The following is a 25,145-nucleotide window of genomic DNA, read 5'->3' as shown; positions in this document are numbered from 1 at the left end:
CAACAGGAAGCTAATGACAGCTGAGGACTGCATCCGCATGGTTTTCAACACTGTTTTCAGTGATGACTCCTGTATTTTCCAAACAACAAACAGGTTCTCACTATGAGACTCCTTACAGCCTTAATAAATTAATAATGGAAAGACAGCTGATGGGATATGATAGGTAATATTGCACACATGTCATATATGTGACCTGTGACATACAGTGCATGATATACTAGGGATACATCTCACCCTATAGTCTGTCTCCAGCAGTGGAGAACTACAAGAACTCAGGAGGGATAAGAAAAGGATGAATACACACAATGGTCACCATTACCATAACTGCTGTCCAGGCTTCTGACATTTGCAGGATTCATTGTGCTTCCTGTGGTTCCAATACCTCTCATTGGATCAACCTTCCAACTATTTCTCCTGCCTTCACTTCAATGTGAGAATCCTTTTATACACAGAAAAACCTTTGGCACAGAGATCCACTCTTCTATTTTATTCCATCTTCTCTGATTCATTTCAAAGCTATTTCTACTTCTATTTTTAACAGCTGCTGCTTCTTATAGGGGAAGATATTCTGCAAAATCAACTCTCTTTCACATTCCCCATAACTATCATACTTTTGCAGGTGTCCCTCATACCTCACATTTATCTCTTCTTCACAGCAGTCCTTCTGTATCCAGTTGATTCCTTGTATTGAAGATGCTCCAGACTTCTGACCACTCTTTTTTTCTGTTTCATTCTCTTTTCCTTCCCTCTTTCGTTTTCTAACAATATGCATTGACAAGGAAAAGAATTACGTACATACTAAGCATCAGCATTATTGTACTCCATAAAGTTGCACTGATGTAGGGAATCTGGGGACAAAACCTGGATGATGGAGTCCCCAGCATCAGTCCCAGACCCACAGGAGGCTGCAGCCAGAGAGAATACAACTGGCTGAGATCTGAAAGACTCTCCTAGTCTCAAGTCTTGCTTCTGTGAGCTTCAGCACATGCTCCAAAACATCTTGGATCCATACAGTCAGTACTTTGAATTAGAGGAAAATTATTTGTATACAGTCAATAAGTCTGTTGAAGCAACACTACTGCCCAAGGCTACAAATATCTTTGCTTTCCTCTTGGGTTTGGTCTACCACATTGTAAAGCATAAATAACTGTAGTCTGTAACAAACAACTGCAGGGGACCCAGATGAATTTTTAAATGAGGCAACTGTCAATATTCAAACTCAAGAATTAATAGATTATTGTATAAAGAGACCTTCCAGAAGGATGGGTGACTTTTGCACAAGTCTGTAGGTGAAACAAAGGATATAGAAGACATTAGCCAGGACAAGGAAACTCAGATGAGTTTCCAGCTCTCTGCAGTCTCCTTTATGTGAAAAGGTTCTGTTCTTCACAGATGCCAGATTCTCACAGTACAGACAGCTCCAGCTGTGTATATCTGAAGCCAGTGGTGTGCCCTGGTGGCCAAGAAAGTCAATGGCATCCAGGCTTGTATCAGAAACAGTGCAGCTATGGGAGCAGGAGGTGATCATCCCTCTGTACCCAACACTGGTGAGGCTTCACCATGAGTACTGTGTTCAGGTTTGGGCCTCTCACTACAAGAAAGACACTGAGGCACTGAGAAACAGCACACTACACAATGATTTGAAGAGGGATCACGCTAGCTACTAAAAACCAAGTCCTTCTACATCTAAAATACACCCAAATCTTTACCATAGTGGCACAGTCATGTTATCCTGGTTTTCTAGGTCTCTACAAAGCAGAGCAATTGAAATTCTCTTTTTCTGTCACAGAGGACTCTGAGTACAGCCATTCTAATGCTTAAAAACCCTAAATTTGCCCCCTCTGGGCTTGTCAGATGTGTTTCACTGAATTGCACTGAGTTTCTCCTACACCTGCTGTGCAGGTGGACTGTATGTAGGTACTGTCAAGGGCTTGTCTGGAGCCTTGGGTCACACTGAGCTAAGAAAAATAAGACACCAAAGATAGTGCCAATAGCACAGGAGAGATACAGGTAACTTCACATCCTAGAAAAAAGAGTCAATAAAAGCTGCATGACTGTTAGCCTCAGTCAACAGCAAGGCTCCACGTTATACCTTTGGGTACACAGAAAGACACCTTGCCCTTTCTGCAACTCTGCGTCGTTAGATAGTGTACCTAATTACAAATCCATTTCAACATTTCACTCGAGTTACATCCTTCTGACTTGAATGCGTGACTGCTTCTACATAATTCATAACGTGATTCTCAATAATTTTCAGTCAAGGTTCAAGCAGAAATGTGTCACACTAGGATTATATTATTTATAAGCACAGCGTTGGATTTAAGCCAATGACACACCAATAAATTTTATCTCAAAGCCTGACATATTGCATGCTGTTTTTCCTGGCTCACAAACAAATAACTACGTCTGTTTCAAAATTACTTACAGTTCAACTCAAATCAGAATTATTTTTATTTTTTTGTGTGATTAGTGCATCTTATCTTATTTGAAAAACCGCTGGTATTAATTCTTTCTTCTAGACATCCGTGTGTTTTGGGGAGTTGTTTTGTTCATACTTTGTTTTATGGTCGTTTCATTTGTTCTTATGGCATGTATCCCGCACAGAGAGAAAAACCAGGTGGTATTCTAGTAGAAAAATATGAAACAAGACTCTGTCTGACCCTTTAAGCAGTGGATTTTCATTCTCTTCTGAAGACAACAGGCTTTAGCGTGTTGTCCAGAATAGACAGGGAGTCAGTACTTGCCAGCACAGTATGACACTGAAAGTAATCTTCATAATGTGGTCATTACCCTATATAGAGGATAAATTCATACCTAAAGGGGGGCTGTAAGAAAGAAAGGGATACACTCTTCAGTGGAGTCTGTTGGGACTGGACAAGGGGGAATGGCTTCAAACTCAAAGAGGAGAGATTTAGATTGGATATCAGGGTGGTGAGGCACTAGTACAGGCTGCCCAGAGCGGCAGTGGTGCCCCATCCCTGCAGACAGCCAAGGTCAGGCTGGATGGGCTCTGAGCACTGATGGAGCTGTGGGTGTCCCTGCTCAGTGCAGGGAGTGGGACAGATGGCCTTGAAGGGTCCCTTCCAACTCAAAGGTTTCTATGATCCCATGATCATGCAGTAGACAAATACTGATATAATGGACTCTGGGGGAAATACTCAAGAAACAGTTCTCCGCTAACCCCTAACACTGGAAACAGAGGCTTCTATACTTCAGTCTACAGACTTAAACTACATTTAGGTCTGTGCAAATACGTGTTCACTTGTCATCAAAGGTGTCCCCAAGCCCCCGTTGTGGTCAGTAGGGACCCAGAAAAACAAAAGGAACACAAAAATGAAGGCAACTGCTGGCAACCCCAGATGCCTTAAGAAGAGGTTCTTCACAAGACCAGTGTAAGAACAGCACTTACAAAATGGGTTGGCCTGTGTCCTTGGAAGCTGGAGATCAAGAAAGCATACAGAATCCCTGTTATAGAATCCCTAAACTTTGTAATCTAATATTATTTTGGATGTCCCTGATATCAGATTGGATTTTATGGCAAATTTCTTCTCATAAAGAGCAGTGATGCAGTGGCACAGCTGCCCAGGGAGGTGGTGGGGTCACCATCCCTGGAGGTGTTCCAGAGCTGTGGGGATGTGGCACTGAGTGATGTGGGCAGTGGGTATGGGGAATGGGCTGGGGTTGGACTTGAGGATGTTAGTGCTCTTCTTCAACCTTCATGGTTCCGTGACTCCATGATAATTCCTTCTATATGGCTTTCATCTACTCATTCAGAACAGCACGGCTCTCCCGAGACTTGTCACAACGCCCTGTGGACTTCTGAAATGCCCTAAGACACTCCACGTGGCATAAAATATCTGCAGCACGTTTATGGAAATGAATGAATTCTCCCTGGTTGAAGCTAGACGGCTTTAGATAGAATACAAAGAGTGATTCATTCCTTCCTAAGGCAGGAACTGTTGTGAACTGACCTCCAAATGCATCTTCTCTGAACAGGGAGAAATACTTGAAGACAACTTTGGATTAGATGCCTAAAGTTTATTGAGATTAATTCCAGGCTGATAACCTGTAAAGATTCCAGTTGATTCCCCTGAGCTTCTGAGTGCTTCCAAGCAAGAATTTAAGTGAGATAAAAAATGACGTATTTTTTTTTAGATCACCAATAACCTGATTATGATTTCATAAGGGGAAAAAAGCTCCAGAAAACCAAAAAAAATGACACTAAATTCTTCTGTGCCAAGTAACCCTATACGTATTGCTTTCCTTCTTGCTTTATTTCTTTAATATAGAACCCTAATTGCCCTGTCTCATTATCCCCGGTTCTAAAACTGTCGGTCTGTGACGTGCTGTTGGGAGGATAAATCCACTACAATCGGTAAGTTGAGCTGAAAATACTTAGTGAATGTCAAAGGATGTCTAAAATTATCAAAACAACACAATGTTATGCCTCCAAAAACCTCCTCAGATGTGTTTTTTTTCTCTGCTGTTGCAACTACAGACAATTAGCATCGGCTTTTTCATGGCTGAATAGAGCAAAACATCGTGATTCTGTATGTTTTATGTCACGTCACCATGCTCTGTGCTTTATTAACAGGAATCTAAGGATAGATTTGTATTGTAAATGTGTACGTGTGTATATCCCAGCACATAAACACGCACACACACACACGCACATATATCTCCCACAAAGCAGCATAAATCTGATGAGGGCAGCCTCTAGTCATTAACAGGATAATTTACTTCTATTTCAAACTTAAACCAACTCAGAATGATGCCAAGCATATGTTCATCCCAGTCACTGATATATCCCTATTTATCATAGGCAAGTAATTACCTCTCTGCAATGCTTTTACATAGCTAAAGTAATCTAGGTGCTGTGCTGGCTTTTTGCAGAGAAAATAAAGCAGGCATTAGAGTCAATGCCACTGGAGATGACTGAGCCCTATCTCTGAAATCATGTAAACTAAAAAACTTTCTCACAAAGTGAGAAAGTCCCCCCAGAACATAATTAAATGGCTGTTTTAAGGTGAATAATGTGGACTGAAAAGCTGTGAACTGATTTACTTTCAAGAGCCTCTAGATCTGCACTAATGTGCAGTACATACTCTAAGTGGAAATCCACACAAAGCTAAATTCTTCATTACCTCAAGAAACCTAAATTAACATAAACAAGTCCCTCATGCAGAAGGACAGATATTGTGTTTGAAGGCCACATTACTTTTGTTTTCAGAAGCAAAAAGAAAGAGACGTGGATCCTTTGAAATACAAGAATGTTATGAAGGGTTGAGCTGATCAAGGACAGCTTTCACTTTGCATTAGGCATACTTTATTGTTCTTTATTAGTGCTTATATATGTCTGGAAATGTCCTTGGCAAAGACCAAGCAGACTTGTACTATTTTATATCTATCTGAGTCTGTCTCACATAGTGCTCTGCACTTGTGATGCACAATGCTATCAAATCAGATCACCAGCATTTAATGCATGATGTAAATGATGTACCATAGGACAACTGAAATTAAATAATAAGATTCTTATTTTCAAACGGCCTCAGAATGATCTTCATTTATGTGTTTATAACTGTAGGTCTTTCTATTTGAGTTCTAGAACTGAGATGTGGCTCTGGGAAGCCTTGTCTGGTGGTTGGTGACCCTGCACATGGCAGGGGGTTGAAACCAGATGGTCATTGTGGTCTTTTTCAACTCAGGCCATTCTAGGATTCTAGGAATAAAGAATGTTCCCCGGCAATTGCTTCCTGCTGACCCAAATCCTGAAGGTTTGACCAGCAAAACAGAGCACTGACCTTTTGGCAAGGCTATGAGCAGGATGTTTAAGCACCAGTGGCAACAAGGATGAGCCAGGAACAGATGATGGAGGCAGGGAAATGGGCTGTTTTAGTTCTCTTGAAGAGACACTAAAAAGAGGCCATCGGTCAGTATATGGAGGATAAAACAAAAGGAAAATGGGTAATAGTGACATAATACCTTAACATACATACATTGAAGAACTGTACAAATCCTGCCACTTAGTACACCTCCTTCACTTTTCCAAGATGGTGAAAGAAAATTAGCATGAGAAACACGAATCCTTCTGGAAGATGTTCCCTCCAGCTCTCAGTTCTTCCACAACCTGATCCCAGTAACATCTGGTAATACTGCTGTACATGTTTCTCCTACAATTTGGGTCACAGCACACACACCTGTTTCCACATCATGTCTTATATTCTCCTCAGACAGAGATGTAATATCTTCTGACGTGTAGCATGGTTTAAAGTTTTTTTTCCTTTACTGAGCAACAGAGAAAATCTGTTTGATCTTTTCTAGCCATCTAAAACAAAGGTATTTCTCTTGGGGTCCAAACTTTTTCCTCTGATTTCCCTTTTTTGTGGTGAAAAGAACAGAGCTCGTTATAAAACCAGAGTAATTCAAAACTAAGTCAGAGGAAAGGACTTCTTAACACATCTGAAGGGCCACCAGTGGGAGCTTCAAGAACTAGGAAAGGAAACCTATACGCAGTCATCATGGATAAATGTGCCATGCCACTTCCCAGTGGTCAACCGTCATATGTCATTACATTTACCTGCTGATAGTAATCTCACTGAAAAGTTGTATTTCACAATCATCTTTTAAAGCAGAATACATACAAAAATAAAAAAACAAATTCTCTAATTGGCCAAGATTTCCCATCAAATCTACGGAGTATGAAAACTTGACCACAATCTGTACTTTCAGCTGGTGTCACAGAGAATCATACAATCACTGAGGTTGGAGAAGACCTCTAAGATCATCCAGTCCAATCCCAACCCACCCCCACCATGCCCAATGAACATGTCATAGAATCAGAGAATCATGCAATCACCAAGGTTGGAAAAGAACTAAAAGATCAACAGTCCAACCATTCACCTATTCAAAATAGCTCCCACTAAACCATGTCCCTCAGTGTTGCAAAATAAAAGGGTTGGGGTATATTAATATGGCATTGAAACGTTAATCATAGGTTTTAAGTAGTTCCCCTAAATGTAAAGACCCAATACATTGGGAATTCTACACAGATCCTTTTGTGACTATGGGAGCATGTAATGACTTACACCAGAGAATTCTCTGCAATGTTTGCCAAACACATCTTCAGGATTTTAATTAAAAGTCCTGCGACTTTCAGCTGAAAGGAGTAGCCAAAGCATTTTGTGCATTTGGAAGAGGGGAAATGCCTCAATGCATCCCACTGGAAATGTTTTTCTTTTAGTTGAAAAGTTTCCCTGATGAAGCCTTCATTATGAGGAGCCGAACCAGCCAGGTCCTACTCCAGGAGCTCAGCCTGAGCCATGTGGGAGCTGAACAATGCCATACTTGGAGGCTGTATATGAAGGCTGAGAAACTGGATGGTAAATTGGAGAACCTTGGTGTAATCCTCTTTTTGCTTTTTAATAACCTTTGGAAGCCGTGGGAATTGTGGCAGTGCAGAGGGTACATCTGAATCTCAACAGGACGTAAGAACTCAGGCAAAATATCACACTAATATGGATACACAGAATTACTGGAACATGCTGCTGTCTATTAAGTGCAGAGCAGAAGGTGAACAAGCTTGGATGTGTCTGCCAATTCAGAAATGTCTGTAATTAGATCTTATCAGTTACTTAACATCCTACTTCTGTCTATATTTTGTTTACATTAAGAAACCAATTACCCCATTACTAGCCAGTACATGTCAAGCAAATACAACATAATATGGTCCTGTATTTAAGAAGTGTAATAACTACAATTAAATCTTGCCAGGTTTTAGAAAAGGTAAATAAGAGCCTTTCTATGTCATACGACAGTTCACTTCAGTGAAACAAGTTATCATACAAAGCATTAACATTCAGAAACTCTGACCAGAAATGTTTCTGAGCATAATGCAGCACTGCATTTAAATGTGAGTTTAAAACATACAAAGAATTTCAATGGCACTGATGGAACTCTCCATTTATTGAAAGCACATGCTCGGCAGTGTCTGTCCAATACTCCATCTCAGACCTTAGATTACTCCTTTTCCACATTATCAAACCCCTAATATATCTTTACGTTTTCTCTTTCCATTTGTTTTTTGGTCAAATATAGTCACTACAGGTAAAAAAAATAAACTGAAAATGCCTGTGGCCATTAAAATTACACTAAAGGAAAAAAAATCCCTAACGTTTTTATTGCATCTCTTCCATTTTAGCATGATACAACTCAAACAGCCAGTACTCAGAACTGCATCTGCTGCAGTCGCTGAAGGTTTGAATACAGCCCCTTTCTTCTCTTCAAGGGACAAAGTGACTTTGATACAGAATTCTGCAGTGTTTCCAGTGAGACCTTGTGCAGCGTCTGCGTACCTCCTGTGCTCTTAGTGCTTCATTATTGGCTGGAAACTGGATTAAGAGGTCACTGGATGGTTAGCTTTCAAACATTTCCATTAAAGGCTCACCTTCACCCTTGAAATCTACTGTTTCATCTTTGTTTCTACCATTGTAGAACCATTGTAGAAACAAGGACACGTTTCTTTATTCTAACCAACAATAAGTGTGTCCTAGACAGCTGAGTGATGCCAAACAACCTGAGAAGCTCAAGATCATTTAAATAGTCTGCTGAAATCTGTGAGGTTCTGTTATAAAAGGGAAAACAGCGGGAACAATACACTATGTATATTCACCCTGGATCAAAACATGAAGCCGTATCAGAAAGTAAATAGCACAGCATTAGTAAGAGCACCTCTAAGGAGGAGCAATGGAAAGCAATCTGACTGCCTTTCACTAGCAGGTAAAAAGATTAGCATACACAACCCAGTATTGCATTTTACATTTTATTTTTACTGGTGAATCTGAAACTATACACGTAGTGGGAATATTCACTGCATGTAGTGAGATTAACCATAAGGTTATTTACCAGGCTGCCCAGAGAGGCTGTGGATGCTCCATCCCTGGAGGTGTTCAAGGCCAGGTTGGATGGGGCCCTGGGCAGCCTGGGCTGGTATCAATGTGGAGGTTGGTGGCCCTGCCTGTGGTGGGGGGTTGGACCTTCATGATCCTTGAGGTCCCTTCCAACCCAAACATTCTGTGATTCTATGATTCTTTATAGATACTTTTAAAGAAAAGGGATCTCTTTCCAGTGACAACTGCTTGAGTCTTGTCCCTGTGTGACCACAATTAAAAGATTAAGGGATGCTTCTGTAGAAAAGATTTCAGAGGCACTTTCTTGCTAAGGTGGAGTCAGAGACACTGCTCCCAAAAATATGACTAGCTCTGTATTTTCCCCCAGCTTACAGAATCCTAAAATACAAAGAACTTGCTGTTAAGGGGAGCACACACAGGTAGGCTTAACAGCAATATGAGAACAAGATTTACTTACACAATACTTATCTTTGAGTACTTCCTTTCATTCCTATTCACACTGGGACAGGAAACATAGCCCCATGGAGGCAGCAAAAATGCATTGCAGAATCCTTTTTCTATACCACTTATCAGAACGTGATGCCAATGCCAACAAATGACAACAATTATCATCAGAGTCATGTTTGTATACCACTATATTTCAGGTCTAATAGTAAACCTAAGAACACGTAGGTTTTCCATTTATTCACAGCACAGATGGCAACAGCATGAGTTTTCACCACCTATCCCAGCATTTGCAATCACACGTTTGTGGAAAATCTAGGGCAATTTAAAAATGATGGAAGCTATTAAGCGTGATAGCAATACAGAGGACTCCTTCAAAAGGATTAAAATTAGGATACTTAATAAGATTTGGAGCTTTTCCAAGGAAATTCCATAGGTAGAATACTACTTCCTATGAAATGCGACGAATTACGTACAATCAATAGTTATACAGTCTATAACACTCATACCCGCACCGCTATGAACACTGAAAAACTGATCTAAGCATCCAAAAGAAAATAACGGAAGAGCTTTATAAATGTTAATAGTGATGACTACATCAGTATCAGATTGTACCAGAACTCTCTGACTCTATCTTTATAGTTGTATTTCTACAACCATCTCAACCTTAGAACTCAAAAGGTAACAGAAAATCATTTTCTGCTAGTTCCAAGAAAACTATAAAGCAAACTCTCATTCCACCACTCCAAGAATGTTTAGATGTTCCTTAAGTCCCCACACAAGGGAACACTGGAAGGAAGATGCTACTGAGTCAGAGGAAAACTGGAGAGTACTTGTAGAAGTTGTTATGATAATTGAATGGTGAAACCCACAAAACCATTTCTCTTGTCAAACCATGGTAACCACAGCAACATTAGCACCACAGACAAGTTAACATTTATTATGATATTCTGAAATAATCGATTGAAAATATCATTTTGGGATCATAAAGTGGTGCCTATGGCTAACTGAGACCTTTGAATACCCACAGGATTGCTGAAAATTTCCAATACAAACAGACCTCAGTTGTTTGAAAACAGATTCAGATCATCAATTCATTCCAGATAGATTAATAAACTGTTATTATATAAGAACTTCTGAGCAGTGCTCAGGTTTCTAAAATATCCATGCAATGTCTTTTCTTTTTCTTTGGTAGTTCATTTCAGTGATGAAGCTTTTTGTTGCTATTAATGAATTTTGTCTAATTCCTCAATAGAATTCCTCAATTCATTTTAGTATCTGTCTTGGAATCACGGCACACAGGTATAAAATTGCCTGCTACTGTCAACCCACTGTACCTCTGGTTACATACCTATAGGTTGCATTTATTCTTTTTGCTACAGCACACTGGACATTTATACAGCACTGCTTCCCTCCTTTCAGGGGTACATCCTCCAGTTTTACATACATCCTCCAGTTGTTGTTACAGGTGTTGTCTGACAATATTTATATGTATTCTATTAGAATGGGCTCGGGACAAAACCAGCAAGGACGGCTTTATATACCTGACTCGTACTAACTGTAATTCATGGCTCCATCAGGCTACATGATGTAGCAAGTGTATAAAGGAATATCAAGATTTACTTCAACATCACAGATGGATAAATATTTACTAGAGGGCAATAAATTTCCTAAGGTGACTTTGTACCATCCTGCAGAATCTAGTAAAGAATTATATCCTTTCTAAACAACCCAATCTTACGGTTCAAAACAGATTTAGGAAATCTTTCATTCTCTACAACAGTAACCTTTAAGAATGAATGTCATAGGAATCCACCTTTTTCTTCCCAAGTAAATTCCATAAGTTCATTCATAGAGACGAAGATCAGTACATTCTGACTACTCCCAGATTAAGCTGAAGTCCATATCTTGCTTAAAATAACAAACTAGCTCTGTTGTCTCTCAACAGGAAGTCTACAGGATGACTCACAAAGTACAAAACAGATTTCATTTGGGGTCACACAAATGGAAACAGATCTGCAAGTATAGTAGATAAAGCTTTCTACCCAACTGTCTGAGTTCCAGAATGGAACGGTTATGGAATGGCTATGAAGACCAGATTCTGAACTTGAGCTGAAAATACATCTTAAAGCTTTCATTCTAAAGCCGATGTCTTACCAAATATAGCCATCTGAGTTCCCTCTGGGAAAGGTTCTACCATTCTGTTTCCATTGACATGATGTTTATCTAGAAGGAAAAAGAAAAAAAAGATAAAAATGTAACAGAATATACACTTTCCATGAAAACACAACCATTTTTACTTAAAGTTCTATTGACACCTGACATTCGATTTATCAAATCTCTCCTGCATGACTCCCCAATAAGTGGGACTCCGCAGCCTCTGAGTCTATTTCTCAACAGCACAGCTCTCTACAGACCCCAGGACACAAAGTGGAGCTCAACAGGGTGTGGGGAGAAAACAGGATTAAAATAGATAAGGACACAGAGATCACTTATCAATCACCATTACATACAAAACAGGTACAACCTGGAGAAAGCTCATTTATTGCCAAATGAAATAGGTGTACAGTGAGAAACAAAGACTAAAACAACCACCATTCCTCACTCCTTACTCTTTCCAAGCTCAACTTCACTCCGTCCCCTCACCTTGGGGTTAACAGGGTTGTTCCTGACGCATTTCCTCTCTCTGCCATGTTTTGCCTTTTCTTACCTGTACACTCACAAGAGGATCCACCAGTTTCACCGACAGACTTGCCGGTGCCCTTGTGTAACTTATACTGGGGGAGGGTATCAGACAGAAGTACTATACAAACTACTTGCATAAAAGCTGAATGAAGACTGATACTCAGTCTTAAGGAATACAATGCATGCAGAAAAGTGCATATGGACAACACTGACGGTGCACACAGGGGAGCTTCTATGCAAACAATGGCTGAAGTTTGCTTTGCTCCCTATGAGACAAGATGGCTAAAAAACTGCTCCATTTCCAAACTTCTAAATAAAATATTCCTTGCATCCCAATGTACTTCTCTTTCAACTCATCTCCTCAGCATAAAGAAAATCCGAGTCCTTGTGATATCGTATGTTTACAATGACTGTTCAGTCAAGACTGTATGTAGAAGCTGGAACAGAGCACTCAAAGCCCCAGCTAAAATACACAGATCCACAACAGAATATTCTCAGTCTTTTCCACTGCCATTTCCACATTCATTTCCTGATCACACTCTTCTAAGAGTCATTGCCAGAACTGGTGGAAAGGATTAAAAAATCGTCTGAACTGACAATAGAGGTTTCTGTGCACAAAACACTTTCCAGGGAGAAAGCCAAGAGATTTTCTCAGTATGTGTACTATATTTCTCCCTGTAGTATAGAATCTGGTGTGGAATAAAACAGGTCAAAATGAGAACACAGGACTGCCTTGCAAACTCCCTGCAAGCAATATTTTTGATTAGTGGGGAGGCATAACGCAGTCCTAATCCCAGCTGGCATCAAACATTAATCAACAGGCAGTGATGGGGGGAAGCAGGGTTATCTGCAGTTGATGCAAGAGGTCCCATGAAGACAATTGTTTACATTTAAGGAGATTGAATGCCCTGTGCCATGCAAGTCAAGAAAGGGGATTCTGAAAGGAAATTGTTAGGAGACTCCAGAGGGGTTGTAATATGGCCAGTGCTACACAAGGTTTCCACCTTGTTAGCTCTAGCTTGCATTACCAACATGATCTATAGCCACCTGAGATGGGCAAACAGTCAGGAAAATTACAAAACATCATGCAAGATTAAATAAACCAACCTTGCCCTGGTCCTGATAGCTGCCTTCATTTAAAGAGTGAATGACATACATGATGTATGATGTAGTTATCATTTCAAATGGTAAGGCTTTCAATATATTAAAATTAGTATTAAACTTTTAGAGGTGAATAGGGCTTGAAAGAAAATAATGTTTTCAGACTTCTCAAGTCATCTTCCAGTATTGTTTCAAAGATCTTAGCCAGATAAAATCATTAATTTCCTTAACATTTACATTTTATTTTACATTTTTACAGTGTTCCCTGCCCTCTGCTTAGGTGCATTAAATAGCAAGAAAAAAATAAATAAACAAAATTTACAAGGGCTTCCACAAAACATAAATTCTACCTTAGGAAGAAAGAAAATCCATTTTGGTCTAAAGATTCTCTCAACAAATACACTATTCGAACAGTACCGCAGTTGGGATTTTTCACTGCTTTAATTCTCCTCCACAGGTTGGAATGAGGAGCTGAAGAAGGATCAGAAAAACCCTGGCCCCGTGGAATTAGAAGAAATAATCTGATGGGCATTTCATAACTTGCCAACAGAAACAATACATTGCATTTCCAAGTCACTGGCATTCCAGAGACACGGGCTTACAATATATATAAAATAGAAAGTACTGAGACTAGTGGTGAGCATATGGCTAGCTATGAAAGTTAACTTCAGCTTCCTAGTGGTGAAAAATACAAGTTAATACAGGTGGTATTTTTAGTGATAATGCTTGAATGGACTACACAGCATTCAGGCACTTGGAAAAGAAGAGTTGGGAGGACACGGATGTCTTTATAACATCTTCGTGATCCTCTTGACCCTTATGATTTCAACAGAGAGATAATTAATAAGGGAACATTTTCTTTCCTTAGAATGGATATTCAGGCTGATAGAGTTTTTGTCTACATAATTTCTCAATGAAGCAATTTGGGACTTCCTCTCCAAATTACCAAATGCCACTCTAGCCACAACAGCAGGAATTCTCTACCATTTTTCAAATTAAGTCTGAGAGAAATCTGCAACATACTGTGCTCACTGCTGAACAGAAATAGGATGCAATGAAAGCAACACATATCCTGGAGGTCTTGACATTCAACTTTAGCTTCAGGCAAAATCTGCTTTATAGATACACAGTGTTGGGCCCTTTCTCCTGAGATGCTCTGGATTTTTATGGAAATAATCTTTAGACTCCTTCTCCTCTGTCTGTGAAACAGCATAATGTATGGAAAAATAATCAAAAGTAGCTCAGTAGAACAATCAAAAGTTGCTCAGGCCCGCAGTACTTCTTTAGCATCATTCAGTCTTTGAAGTCTAACACTGAACAGTTTCTAACGTAGTCCTACAACTGTCCTCTGCTAAAGATTGACTGAACTCAAGTAAAGTTAAATGCATGGACTAGAAAGACAGAATGGCTCAGGTTGAAAGGGACCTCAAGGATATTCAAGTTCTAACCACCCTGCTGCAGGCAGGACTGCCAACCACTAGATCAAGTACTAGATAAGGCTGCCTAGGGCCCCATCCAACCCTTAGACACCTCCAGGGACAGGGCATCCACAACCTCTCTGAGCAGCCTGTTCCAGCATCTCATCAGCCTCCCAGTGAAAAGCTTCCCTAACATGTAGCCCAAATCTCCCTTCCTTTCATTTAAAACCACTCCCCCTTGGCCAATGACTTTTTACCCATGTAAAATGTTGACTTTCCTTCTGTTTATAATCTCCATGTAAATATTGGAAGGCCATAATGAGGTCTGGACCTTTTCCAAAAGCCCAACATTTTCATGTATTGAGGGCCCCAATCTGGGGTCTCCTTCCATGCCCTGGCTTTCCTAATTCTATCTTTGTACGTCTGGACAGTATCCTGTATTCTTCCCAGGTGACACATCCTTGTTTCCATTGCCTGTACTTACCCTTCTTTCCCCTCAGGTTGACCCCCTTCTTTTCCCTCAGGTTGACCAGCAGGTGCTTGCCAAGCCATGCCAGTTTCCTGCCCCCTCTGCTTGCAATGGGCAATATCTGTACCAGTAAGCCATTAAAATAAACAAGTCCTATCTAGAAAGTATTTGAGAGAGTGTTAATTAGCCTAACCAAAATCACATTATACCCTGTCTTAGCAATCTACCAGTATGGACAACCAAGTTCCTGTGCCTAGACCTGTTCTCGGGAACATTTTAATTTATTAGCATGCACTTCAATTATCTTCACAGTTCCATGTACGTCAATGGTATCGCGCCAGTAATAGAAATTTAACAACAGAAGATGTTCTAATGAGAAATTTATAAAAATACATTTCCTTTCAGACCAGCCCGACTATGGCTTTAAGCAGATTTAATCTTCTGCTTGTATGTATAAGTCTAGAGGAAAATCAAAGCCCTGATACATAAAAAACTTGCTGCTGTTAAGTTAGATTCCTAATACAGCCATTGCTAAAGCATTTATATCACGTATCAGGCCCTTAACAGAATATAACTTGTAATTAATAGGGACTTAAGCTTGTACTTCTGTCTTAAATATACAACATTATTGCACTTGTGCGCTACTGAGCAGCCAGATACTCATAGGCAAAATCACCTCTCACAGCAATACAGACGAAAGTTGCACCAAGAATGAAATTAGCAGTGCAGAAAGTCTATACAGGCCATTCTGAATAACTGCAGGAGCCCTAGGATAAGATAACAGATGCCTTTAATGAAGACAAGCGCCCTACTTGTGGACTCAAATGAAGCAACCTTAAAAAGATTTGGCTTTCACAGGATGCTGATCCAGCACTGAGTGAAAATGAGACATTTTCTGGTCTCAGAATATTCAACCTCAAGCAATCATAGCAGAGATTTAAAAGCATTATTTTTTATTCGCCCGTAAGAGATTCATTTGTTCTTCATATTTATCTTTTGTTTTTTAAACCATTAGGGAATACTTAGACTGCATATCCAAACTTGTTTTATCAGAGCGGCCAGAAAGTTATTATTTTTAAATGAAAACTGAGATTCTCCCATAATCAAATTAATCTAGGAGTAGGGGTCATATTTACACACAAGGACTGTTAATTTGCCATGGTAAGCACAGCCAGGAATTGAATTGAAAATAGCTGATTAACCAATTACCACGAGCCTCCTCCTTCTCTACCAGCTTTGCTGGGCTAGGACTTGAAACACAGCTCTGCCACCCGTTCAGCACACAAGCACGATGACTGCGTGGGAAGAGGACAAGGAAAAGGGATAAGCAGTGATGGGGTGAAGGAGCTTCCTAAAGCCAATCAGCTGCTTGAATGACTCCTCTTCCCCCATCTGTTTTGTCTCGGGCACTGTTCTACTCCTTCTTTCACAGCAATATCATGGAGGTTTTTTCTCCATTGGTTCACCAAACACCCACTTGGCCGTCCGCATGGCAGCAAGGTCACTGAGAAGCTGGAAATATCTGATGAATGACTCTGTGTCATTCTATGACAGGCTAGAAGATAGAAGAAGTTTGTAAAACAGTCACAAAAATAGCTAAGTGGCTGATAATTGCAAAGTGCCATATAAGCAAGGATATATTGTTGTAAGAGTTGAAAGGTGGGCACCAAAGAAACAGGCTGGATATTTCAGGTTGGATATAAGGAACATTTCCTTAGAAAAAGCAGTGATTCAGTGACATAGTTGCCCAGGGAGGTGGTGGGGTCAATGTCCATGGAGGTGATTCAGAACTGTGGGGATGTTGAACTGAGGGACACATTGAAGTGGGCTGAGGTTGGAGATCTGAGAGGTCTTTTACAATCAGAATGATTCTTTGAGCCTTTCATGCTATGATTCCATAAAAGCACCGCTCGCTTTTACAAAGTTTTAGGTGAACATGGTGTATATAGCTAATATTTAGCACAGTTGCCATATTCATCTTAATTAAAAGTTCCGATGCAATAAAAGGGCTTGGAGCCAGGCCTGTGTGAAGAAGACTGCTTTCACCTAAATACACAGTGCTGAGGAAAAGTGTTTCTCACTGAGTAGGTAAGTTATCTAAATGCATCCAACATTTTGGATATAAGAGGAGCATTCCATCCATAACCACAACTCCACTTCTTTAAAACACGGTGATGAAGAGTGGGATGGCAGACGCCATTTGAAAGCTCTGCTCATAAACTGCAGACAGGCTGATGGCATTTCACTGTGACCTACAGCCAGAGTGTTGTTTTATTTGAAAACACATTGAAAGCCCAAGTTTAACTTTGGTGTCTGAGACTGCACTCTCCAGAAGGAGCACAGTAAAATGAACGCTGTGATGAGAAGGTGTCAGATTCATTGCTTCTGTGATGGCTGAGAAAGCTTTACTGCTTGAGAAGGCTGGATTATCAGCACTCTGAAAGCTGACACGACAACAAATCTAGCCTGCAGCACGATTGAACCACTTTGTGAGGAGTAAGACATTCAGTAAAAGCTCCTCATGGCATGATTGGTAACCCACTGCGAGACACATGGGCTATCAGGCCTGTTCATCCCCTACTGCTTTTTCATATAACACATTTCACTGCTGTGCACCATCAATATACAGTACATAATTGAAGGCCAGTGGGTTTCCTTTCAGGTTTGTAAACAAGAAATTATCTAATTTGTATTTCCAGTGAAAGACCACAACGCTTAGGAAAAAAAATGATGGAAATTTGGCAATGCCATGCTACCATCTAATATCTAATGAGCAAAATGGTAAATGCTACCAAAGAGAAGAAACCCTAAGTGAGACGCACAAGAGGGAGAGGGCTGCTCAGCTTCAGGCCTCTGCAGAGCTAATGGTGATAGCAGGTGCGTGATTCACGGCAGAGTTTTGTCCATAAATTCTTCTTAGCTGGTAGCAAAATAGAAGCTTGTCCTTATATTGAGGTCCGGTTCAACGAGCAGAACTGTTAGTTCTGCAAGCTCCCGTGTAAGAAGAAAATCTAATGTCATAGCAGATGAAATCCCAAGAGCTGTGTTTTAAATCACTTTGTTCCCCCAAAGGATATTTTCGGCTTGGAACACTGCTTCCAGAATCCAGCCATTCATGTTTCCAAACCTGACAAGTCATTTTGGTTCTCAGCACTGGCAGAGAGATGGCGTACATGATCTACTGGGTATCCTTCACCTCTCGTTTCTGCACTTCCATCATCCTCCGTCAGTAGCGATCAGCTGTCAACTCACTACCAATTAAAAATAGAGGTCAGCTCCGTAACGGTAACTCACTGCCTGTAACTAATTGTAGTAGGGTGTCGTTGTTCTCACGTGGTGGTTCCCAACTATTATTAAACAAGCACGATATCGTTAAATGGAAAATATTAGATGATGGATTTTGTTGAGAAATAAGTAACTGCTCACTTATTAAAATAGGTCACGAAAGGAAGAACGGTAGCTGAAAATAGATTTGAAATGTATTCTGGAGATGATGTCTCAGAATCTGACACACAGTGTTCTGCTGCATCCATTCTATCAAACAGATTATTACACACAAACTGATTGATGCTACAAAATGTGATGCGCCCTAGCACGGCGTGTCAGCTCGGAACCCAGAACACATGGACTTCTCAACAAACATAGGTTATTTTTAATGAACAAAGGCAAGATTATCGCACTCTGATTTTGTTCTTCTGCATTTCTCGCTGGGAAAAGCACCAACAAGAATGACAGGAAAATAAGTTTTTGAAAATGAAAATGAATTCATTTCTTAGGAGAGGGCAGTGGGGAGACAGAAGGGGAGAAAAAGCGCGTCTGAAATTTCCAATCTACTGGGGTTTGCAGATTAGTGGCTGAACAGCTGTGCCTGTAGCTGTGTGACTGTGCTAATAGGAAGCAGTATGTCATGCGGCGATGGACCACAAGGGAAGCCAGCATGGCAGTGTGAAAGGGTGGATGGGCTGCAAGGCCATAGGAGACTGTATCTGCAATTGGGAAGATAGGAAAATGCATATGACAATGAGAAAAGCCAGCTGTAGGGTCCTGCATGAGACCAGAGAGACAGCAGATGTAAACGCTGTGTGGGGGGCATTGGGTGCACCAGATAGCAGCTAGGAAAAGGACGGCGGGGTGTTCGAGTAAAATGTAAGGATGAGAGATGTATTATAAGGGTAGGGCCAGAGGAAACTGCCCTAGAAACTATAATAAAGGACACAAAACCGCATACCATTATGTAACATTCATGCACACATAAAACTCATAAAATTGACTGTACCTGCACATGCTGCTTAATGTATTTTCTGATTGTGTCGACCAAGTGTTTACATTTTGAGGTTTGGGGTAGATACATCAATGCAAAACTAAGTACACTCAAACTGGAATTCATACCGCTTAGCTTTATCTATCTTATCCATCTACAATGGATATCCGCAACTAAGAATTTGGCCTTGGATTCTGCTGTGCACTGGAAAGAAACAAACACTGCTGCAGTGATTCATGTGACATATTTGGGATGTTTTCTTCAGGACAAAATGAACCATATTCAAAAGTGTCAATTTCTCAGTGTCAATTATAAGGAAACTACTGATGGGCTCAGATGAATTCCACCTCCTTCACCTTCAGTATTATCACTGAGATTTATGACCTAGTCAGTGGGAGGATTATATGTACCTGCGTACACATGCATATTCATCAAAGTAAGGCCTCGACACCAGTGGAGATTCTGAGTTATAAACCAGAATAAATAAAACAGACAAATATATATAAACCAGACGAATGCTAACAGTAAAACATTTGATCAAAACAGCAGAGGAAATGACAGCAGAGAAAAATGATCTTGTCTACAAGGGTTGCTGGAAGGTACACAATCTCATATCCAGTTCTGTTCTGCACTGCAGTCACAGAGCTCTAATTAACACAGCGTTCACCCAGGTTAGGCAGTTTGCTTTTGTTGAAGTGGACGTGAAAATTTCAACAACTGTTAGCCTGCTTCTGTGTAACGTGCGGTCAAGCTGATGGTACACTCACCTACAGAGGTTTCAGCTGCCGGCCTTGTATCATGATGTGGTAACCCAAACAAAAATAATAAAATTAATATTGGATTTTCTGTGTGCAACTTAATGCTCGGCTGGTAAATGACTGGGGTTGATAATTATCCTCTTCTACAAATGAACGGGTCGGCATGCCATCGTATTTGAGAATACAGCAGCACTCTGTAACAATCAGCTGTGCACTGAGAGCCTAGAAAAAGCCCTAACCCAGAACAGAGTGTGATTTTGAGACATCGTGGTAAGGGAGACAATCTGTGCCATTTCTACCATTCTTGCTTTTCAGGCACTATCAGTAGCATCTGGTTGTCAGTGCAGGAATTGAACTGAGCTGATAAAATACAACTGGACTTTACCACAGAGCTCCGGACAATGCTTTTCTGAGCCCTACTTGAAACCCTTATCTAAACCAGCTTGGATAAGAGTACTATCAGACAGAAAGATCCAAACAAAGGATGATGATAAGCTCAGAGTTGGGAGGAGATGTCCAGTGGGGTGTGGCAAGGAGGATTGTTAAGCCTGGGTTTATTTAGCAGCTTTATTAATGATCTCAAAGACGGGGTGAAAAGCACATGAATTAAACATGCACTGGATACTCAATTGGGAGATCATGTGTGCACCATGAAAAACGAAAACCAGCACAAAGCTCTAGGCAGAAATTCTGCAGTGAAGCACAGAGAGATGCAAAGTAGCTCCAGGAATAGCACAGTTTGCTTATTATGGAGAACGAGCTTTTGCCCCAGTCTTTCTGGAGGAAAAAAAAAACATCTAAAAGAACAGGAACCAGAGCCTGAGGGAAGGACGGAAGATTCACAGGATAAATAAAGTCTGATAATGGCCAGACCTTGGAAACCCATGTGTCCTCAGCTTCTCTCAAACAGACTGCTGCTGCTGGGGATGCACTCCTAGTTGATATGCTTCCTGGCACTTCTTGGCTCAGCATCTCCTTACTTGTGAATCAGCAATACAGATGCCAAATCTTTGCCTAGCTTATGATAAAAAAAACAAGCTTCACAAAACAGTGCAGAAGCAATGGTAAAAACCCCCAGATTGCTTAAATGCATTGCTTTCTTTCTCATTTCCTTTTACAAATTCATATTTACATAAACAATCTTCTGCATTTGACTTTTGATTTAAGAGGATGCCCCTTTTTGAGTCTTCAGGCCTAAGATTAGTCAGGTCTTCTGCCAGTTAATATTGGCTATCTTAACACCAACAAGCTGATAGTGACTCTTTTTGTTCAGAGCTTCTCAAAACTAAACTAAAGATATTTCTGCCAGACATTCACAGAAAACGTCCATAGAACCATATCACAGAATCATATAATGGCCTGGGTTGAAAAGGACCACAATAAACATCTGTTTTCTAACCCTTGATATGTTCAGGGACGCTAACAGCCAGACCAGGCTGCCCAGAGCCACATCCAGCCTGGCCTTGAATGCCTGCAGGGATGGGGCATCCACAGCCTCCTTGGGCAACCTGTTCCAGTGCATCACTGTTCAATGTTCAAAGTGGAAGAATCCCAGTGAAATTCCTGGCTGGCCATGTATTTGTAGATAAATGGCAAAGCAGTGGTTTTTCAAGTTTTTACTTACAGGGCTTAACTCAAATATTGTTTTCCTGAAGAGGGAATCTCAGAGAAACATTGCTTCTGCAGTACACACTTATTTGAGTAATATTGCCATATTTTAATATTGAAGCAAAACATGACATTGGGGCTAACGAGATCACACTAACACTCTTGCCTTTCCTAAAATACAGCATGAAAGGGCTTGATCTAGGAATGGTTCCTCTTATTTGCAGCACCTGGGCTAAATGTGAGAAATATGCAGCATAGAGTAACTCACTCTGTGAGTTAACTCACTCATTTTCCCAGAAATCTGTAATGTTCCTTTTACCACTAACACAATGATGGGTCAAATAGTTCACAACGTCACTGATAAAACATGTCTTGATTCCTTATGCCAAAGATCCTGGCTAACTCCCTCTCCAGATAACTTAAAGTGTGTTGAGTGGCCAAATGAAACCCAAAGGAGGGAGTTCAATAGTCCCTTTCTATTCATGAGTTAACATCACTCAGTCACCTACAATTCGATTTTTCCAAGGCCCTGAGATTTTAATTTGAGTAATACTTCTCTTAATTACAATGTCTAATAACAATGCCTAATTCAGACATCTGCTAAAAGTATGTAATGTTAATTTATTGGAAAATCTCCAGCAGTGCTCAATTAAAATGTTCCCCAGTTAAGCTAATGCATATGATTTGTAATGAATAGCAAAATTAGGCGACGTTAATAAAAATAATAGCAAATAAAACAACAATAAAACCTTGAATTAAGGACGCAGAATTCTTCCTGAGGTGGTACAACAGGAATTCTTGAAAATGGAATATTCTCACATGGGTTTGGAGTCTATCTGTAGAGAACTGCTCTAAATTAGCAACCACGGGAAGTATTTGCTGCACAAAACTCTGCAGGAAATAGCATTAATCCTTACTTACTAGGTTTTTCTTGTTTTAATTGCAGTTTTCCATCACAAGGCCATTTTTTTCACGCTCCTTAAGAATGTAGGCTTACGCAGAGGCCTATATTTGGCAGAGTGGGCTCTGCTATTTTTAAATCATCACACTGCTTTGCAGCATGTCTGCAGTCCCATGAATTAGAAGCATCGTTGAAACAAACATTTCTCCTGCTCATAAGGAACACTGCCCTCCCGTTATCATTCCATGCCTGACTGCGTGGCCCCACAAAGCCATTAATCTGTCGTGTTTGTTGTTTGGGTTTTTTTTTTAAAAACAGATCTACAAGAAATGATGGAAATGAGGAACCGCGCGGCCTCGGCGAAGCATTACAATACACCGCGGCCCCTTAAAGCGCAGCTGACATTTCTTTCTTTCCTTGTGAAGATGTCAGCAGCTCTGAGCACGGAGCAGCGTGCAGGCTGTGATATAGTATCTCCCTCATCCACGTTCCCCCTTGATGGCAGATTATCTGCCCGGAGGTGGCATTAGGCCTCCTTCAGCTGTCAGTCAGCAGATGAGCAGGAACGGTCCAGTGCCTCCTTCCCTCTGCTCCTGACAGTGATGGATGACCGGGCCCGGTGCTCAGCAGAGCCTGACGGGCCCAGGCTTCCCCTCACAATCTGTTCCAGGCGAACGTCAGGCTCCTTGTTGCATCCCCACAACGCGATGGTGCGGCCTATGGGCTTTCCTGGCTCTAAAAGGGGAATTGTGGCTTTGCTCCTTGAAGAAGCTCGTAATAGTAAAAAATAGAGATGAGTACAGTGAAAAGGGCGCAGGCACCACTTAGCTGTCCCCACATATCTGCCTCAAAGCCGCAAAAATACACCTCAGCCTTAAATACTGTTTATCCAAAGCACTGCTGTCCTTGTGAAACAACATGGCATTGCTTCTCTTGCTGCATCCAGAGGGGATGCAACTTCATCTTGAGCAGAGACTGCATTTCAAGGCTAATTCTCCTTCTTCTTAGCAACAAAAAGACATTGCAAAGTATTTTGTACTTAACAGAATTACTGCTTTCTCTTCTATCTGAAGTCAAACTTATTAGTCCAGCATTTTTGGTTCAAACTCTGTCCCTTTACTGAAACTAGTGAACACTGATGGCAAAGCTAACCACCGACTGGTGCAAAACAGCATTCACATTTCAGGGATCCATGATGCTCCACAACTGACTTCCTCTCCAAAGTACGTAAGTCACTCAGGATGAGATTGAAGAGGTCCAGCATTGTCACCTGAGGGAAATAACCCCAGGATAACAATAGGAGAGTAGAACACACAGATGTTCTCTAAGTGCTGAGATCTTCCTCGACACAAGAGGGATTTAATTCACTGTAGGTAAGACTTCAGTGACTTAATGAGCCCAGCACACAAATGGGAGCCGTTTGTTTTTATTTACCTGTAAAATGCTAAGCTAGGCATTCTGGTGGTGACTCCTAATGCTTCACATGAAGAATATCTACACTTATAGGACTGAATCGCTTCATTGAGGTGATCAGGCTTTCTTTCAGGTAATGGCAAACGATAGGTACCTCTTGTTGGATCTCCAGCCATCATTCCTAGTCCAAAGGAAATCTATGGAAAGTACTGCACTGACTGACTAAATCAAGAACTTACAGTAGATGTAGATGGTAAATTAAATACGGCTGTTTGGTGTTTACAAAAATCTTTTAAGCAGATCATACACAGCACTTTACTAAAATACCATTTTAGACAGCTGCTATGATGAGTGAAAGCACGTTTGCCTGGCCCATTGCAGAGCCTGACCACTCTTTTGGAAATGAAATTTATTCCTAACATTTAACCTGAATCTCCCCTGCCAGAACTGAGGCCATTCCCAAGTTCTAGAATTCTCCTTCTGAAAAGAAGGAAAGTGTCCCATGAAGTTATTTTGGCAGCTGTAAGTGAATAGACCATAGACCCCATGGTTAAACACCGTAAATTCTGTATGACAAACAGGGGGATAAGGGGATAAGGGCTTTACAAAGAACAACCTGAAGTCAGACACAGAAATCTGATTTTAATATAATTTTCCAGTGAATTTTGTATTTCTAAAGAATGTCATTCCTCTGAGGAATAAAATAGACATAGCATAGTAGAAGGGCTGTGTTGATAAGACAGCATTAGCTGCACCACAATATCTATTCTATTACCATAATTAACAGTAAAACCCAGCTTCTTTACCCAACAGGAACTGAAGTCTTCCTTCAGTAAAGAACAATGAATTATGTTCTCCAAATACATAACACACTTTCTCTAACTAGTAAACTACATCCTTTTAGAAATGTAGCATTCTCTATGGTATTCTTAAGCTCCACAAGACCTTAACTGAAATAAGACATTAATGAAATATTGAACTTACAATGTAATTGAAAAAAATGGGGTGTAATGGATTTATCCATTATGGGTTTGCATGTTGTAGACAAACTACCTAGAGCTCACATCCAAGGCTCAGGCAAGGTTTGTTCAGCACAGCTATGGTATGACATACAACTCAGCAAACCACCATCATTCTTTAACAACTCACTCGTGTGTAGCAATTTCATGGGTTGTAATGAA

General features: G+C 40.6%; 1 protein-coding gene across 11 annotated transcripts in view; it reads right to left on the bottom strand.

Moving 5' to 3' along the window:
* MSRA (methionine sulfoxide reductase A) overlaps positions 1-25,145 on the bottom strand; it is a 239,444-nt gene that overhangs the window by 144,869 nt on the left and 69,430 nt on the right. For 9 of the 11 annotated variants that reach the window (XR_014944983.1, XM_085544258.1, XM_015859751.3 and 6 more), the window contains one exon: positions 11,508-11,576. The exons of 1 other annotated variant lie outside the window; for it this stretch is intronic. Coding sequence is in view for 9 of the 10 variants with exons in the window: in XM_015859751.3 (XP_015715237.1) it covers positions 11,508-11,576 (69 nt within the window). In the remaining variant the exon portion in view is untranslated. Of the gene's footprint in view, positions 1-11,507; positions 11,577-20,915; positions 23,360-25,145 lie in introns of those variants that run through there. One more of the 11 variants, XM_085544256.1, reaches the window with a different exon arrangement.

Source organism: Coturnix japonica, chromosome 3, assembly GCF_054131305.1.
Source record: "Coturnix japonica strain WE chromosome 3, WE-NBRP24, whole genome shotgun sequence".
In the NCBI taxonomy this organism is placed as follows: Eukaryota; Metazoa; Chordata; class Aves; order Galliformes; family Phasianidae; genus Coturnix; species Coturnix japonica.
Note: the sequence above shows the minus strand (reverse complement) of the source record. Positions and strands in the feature narration are given on the sequence as shown.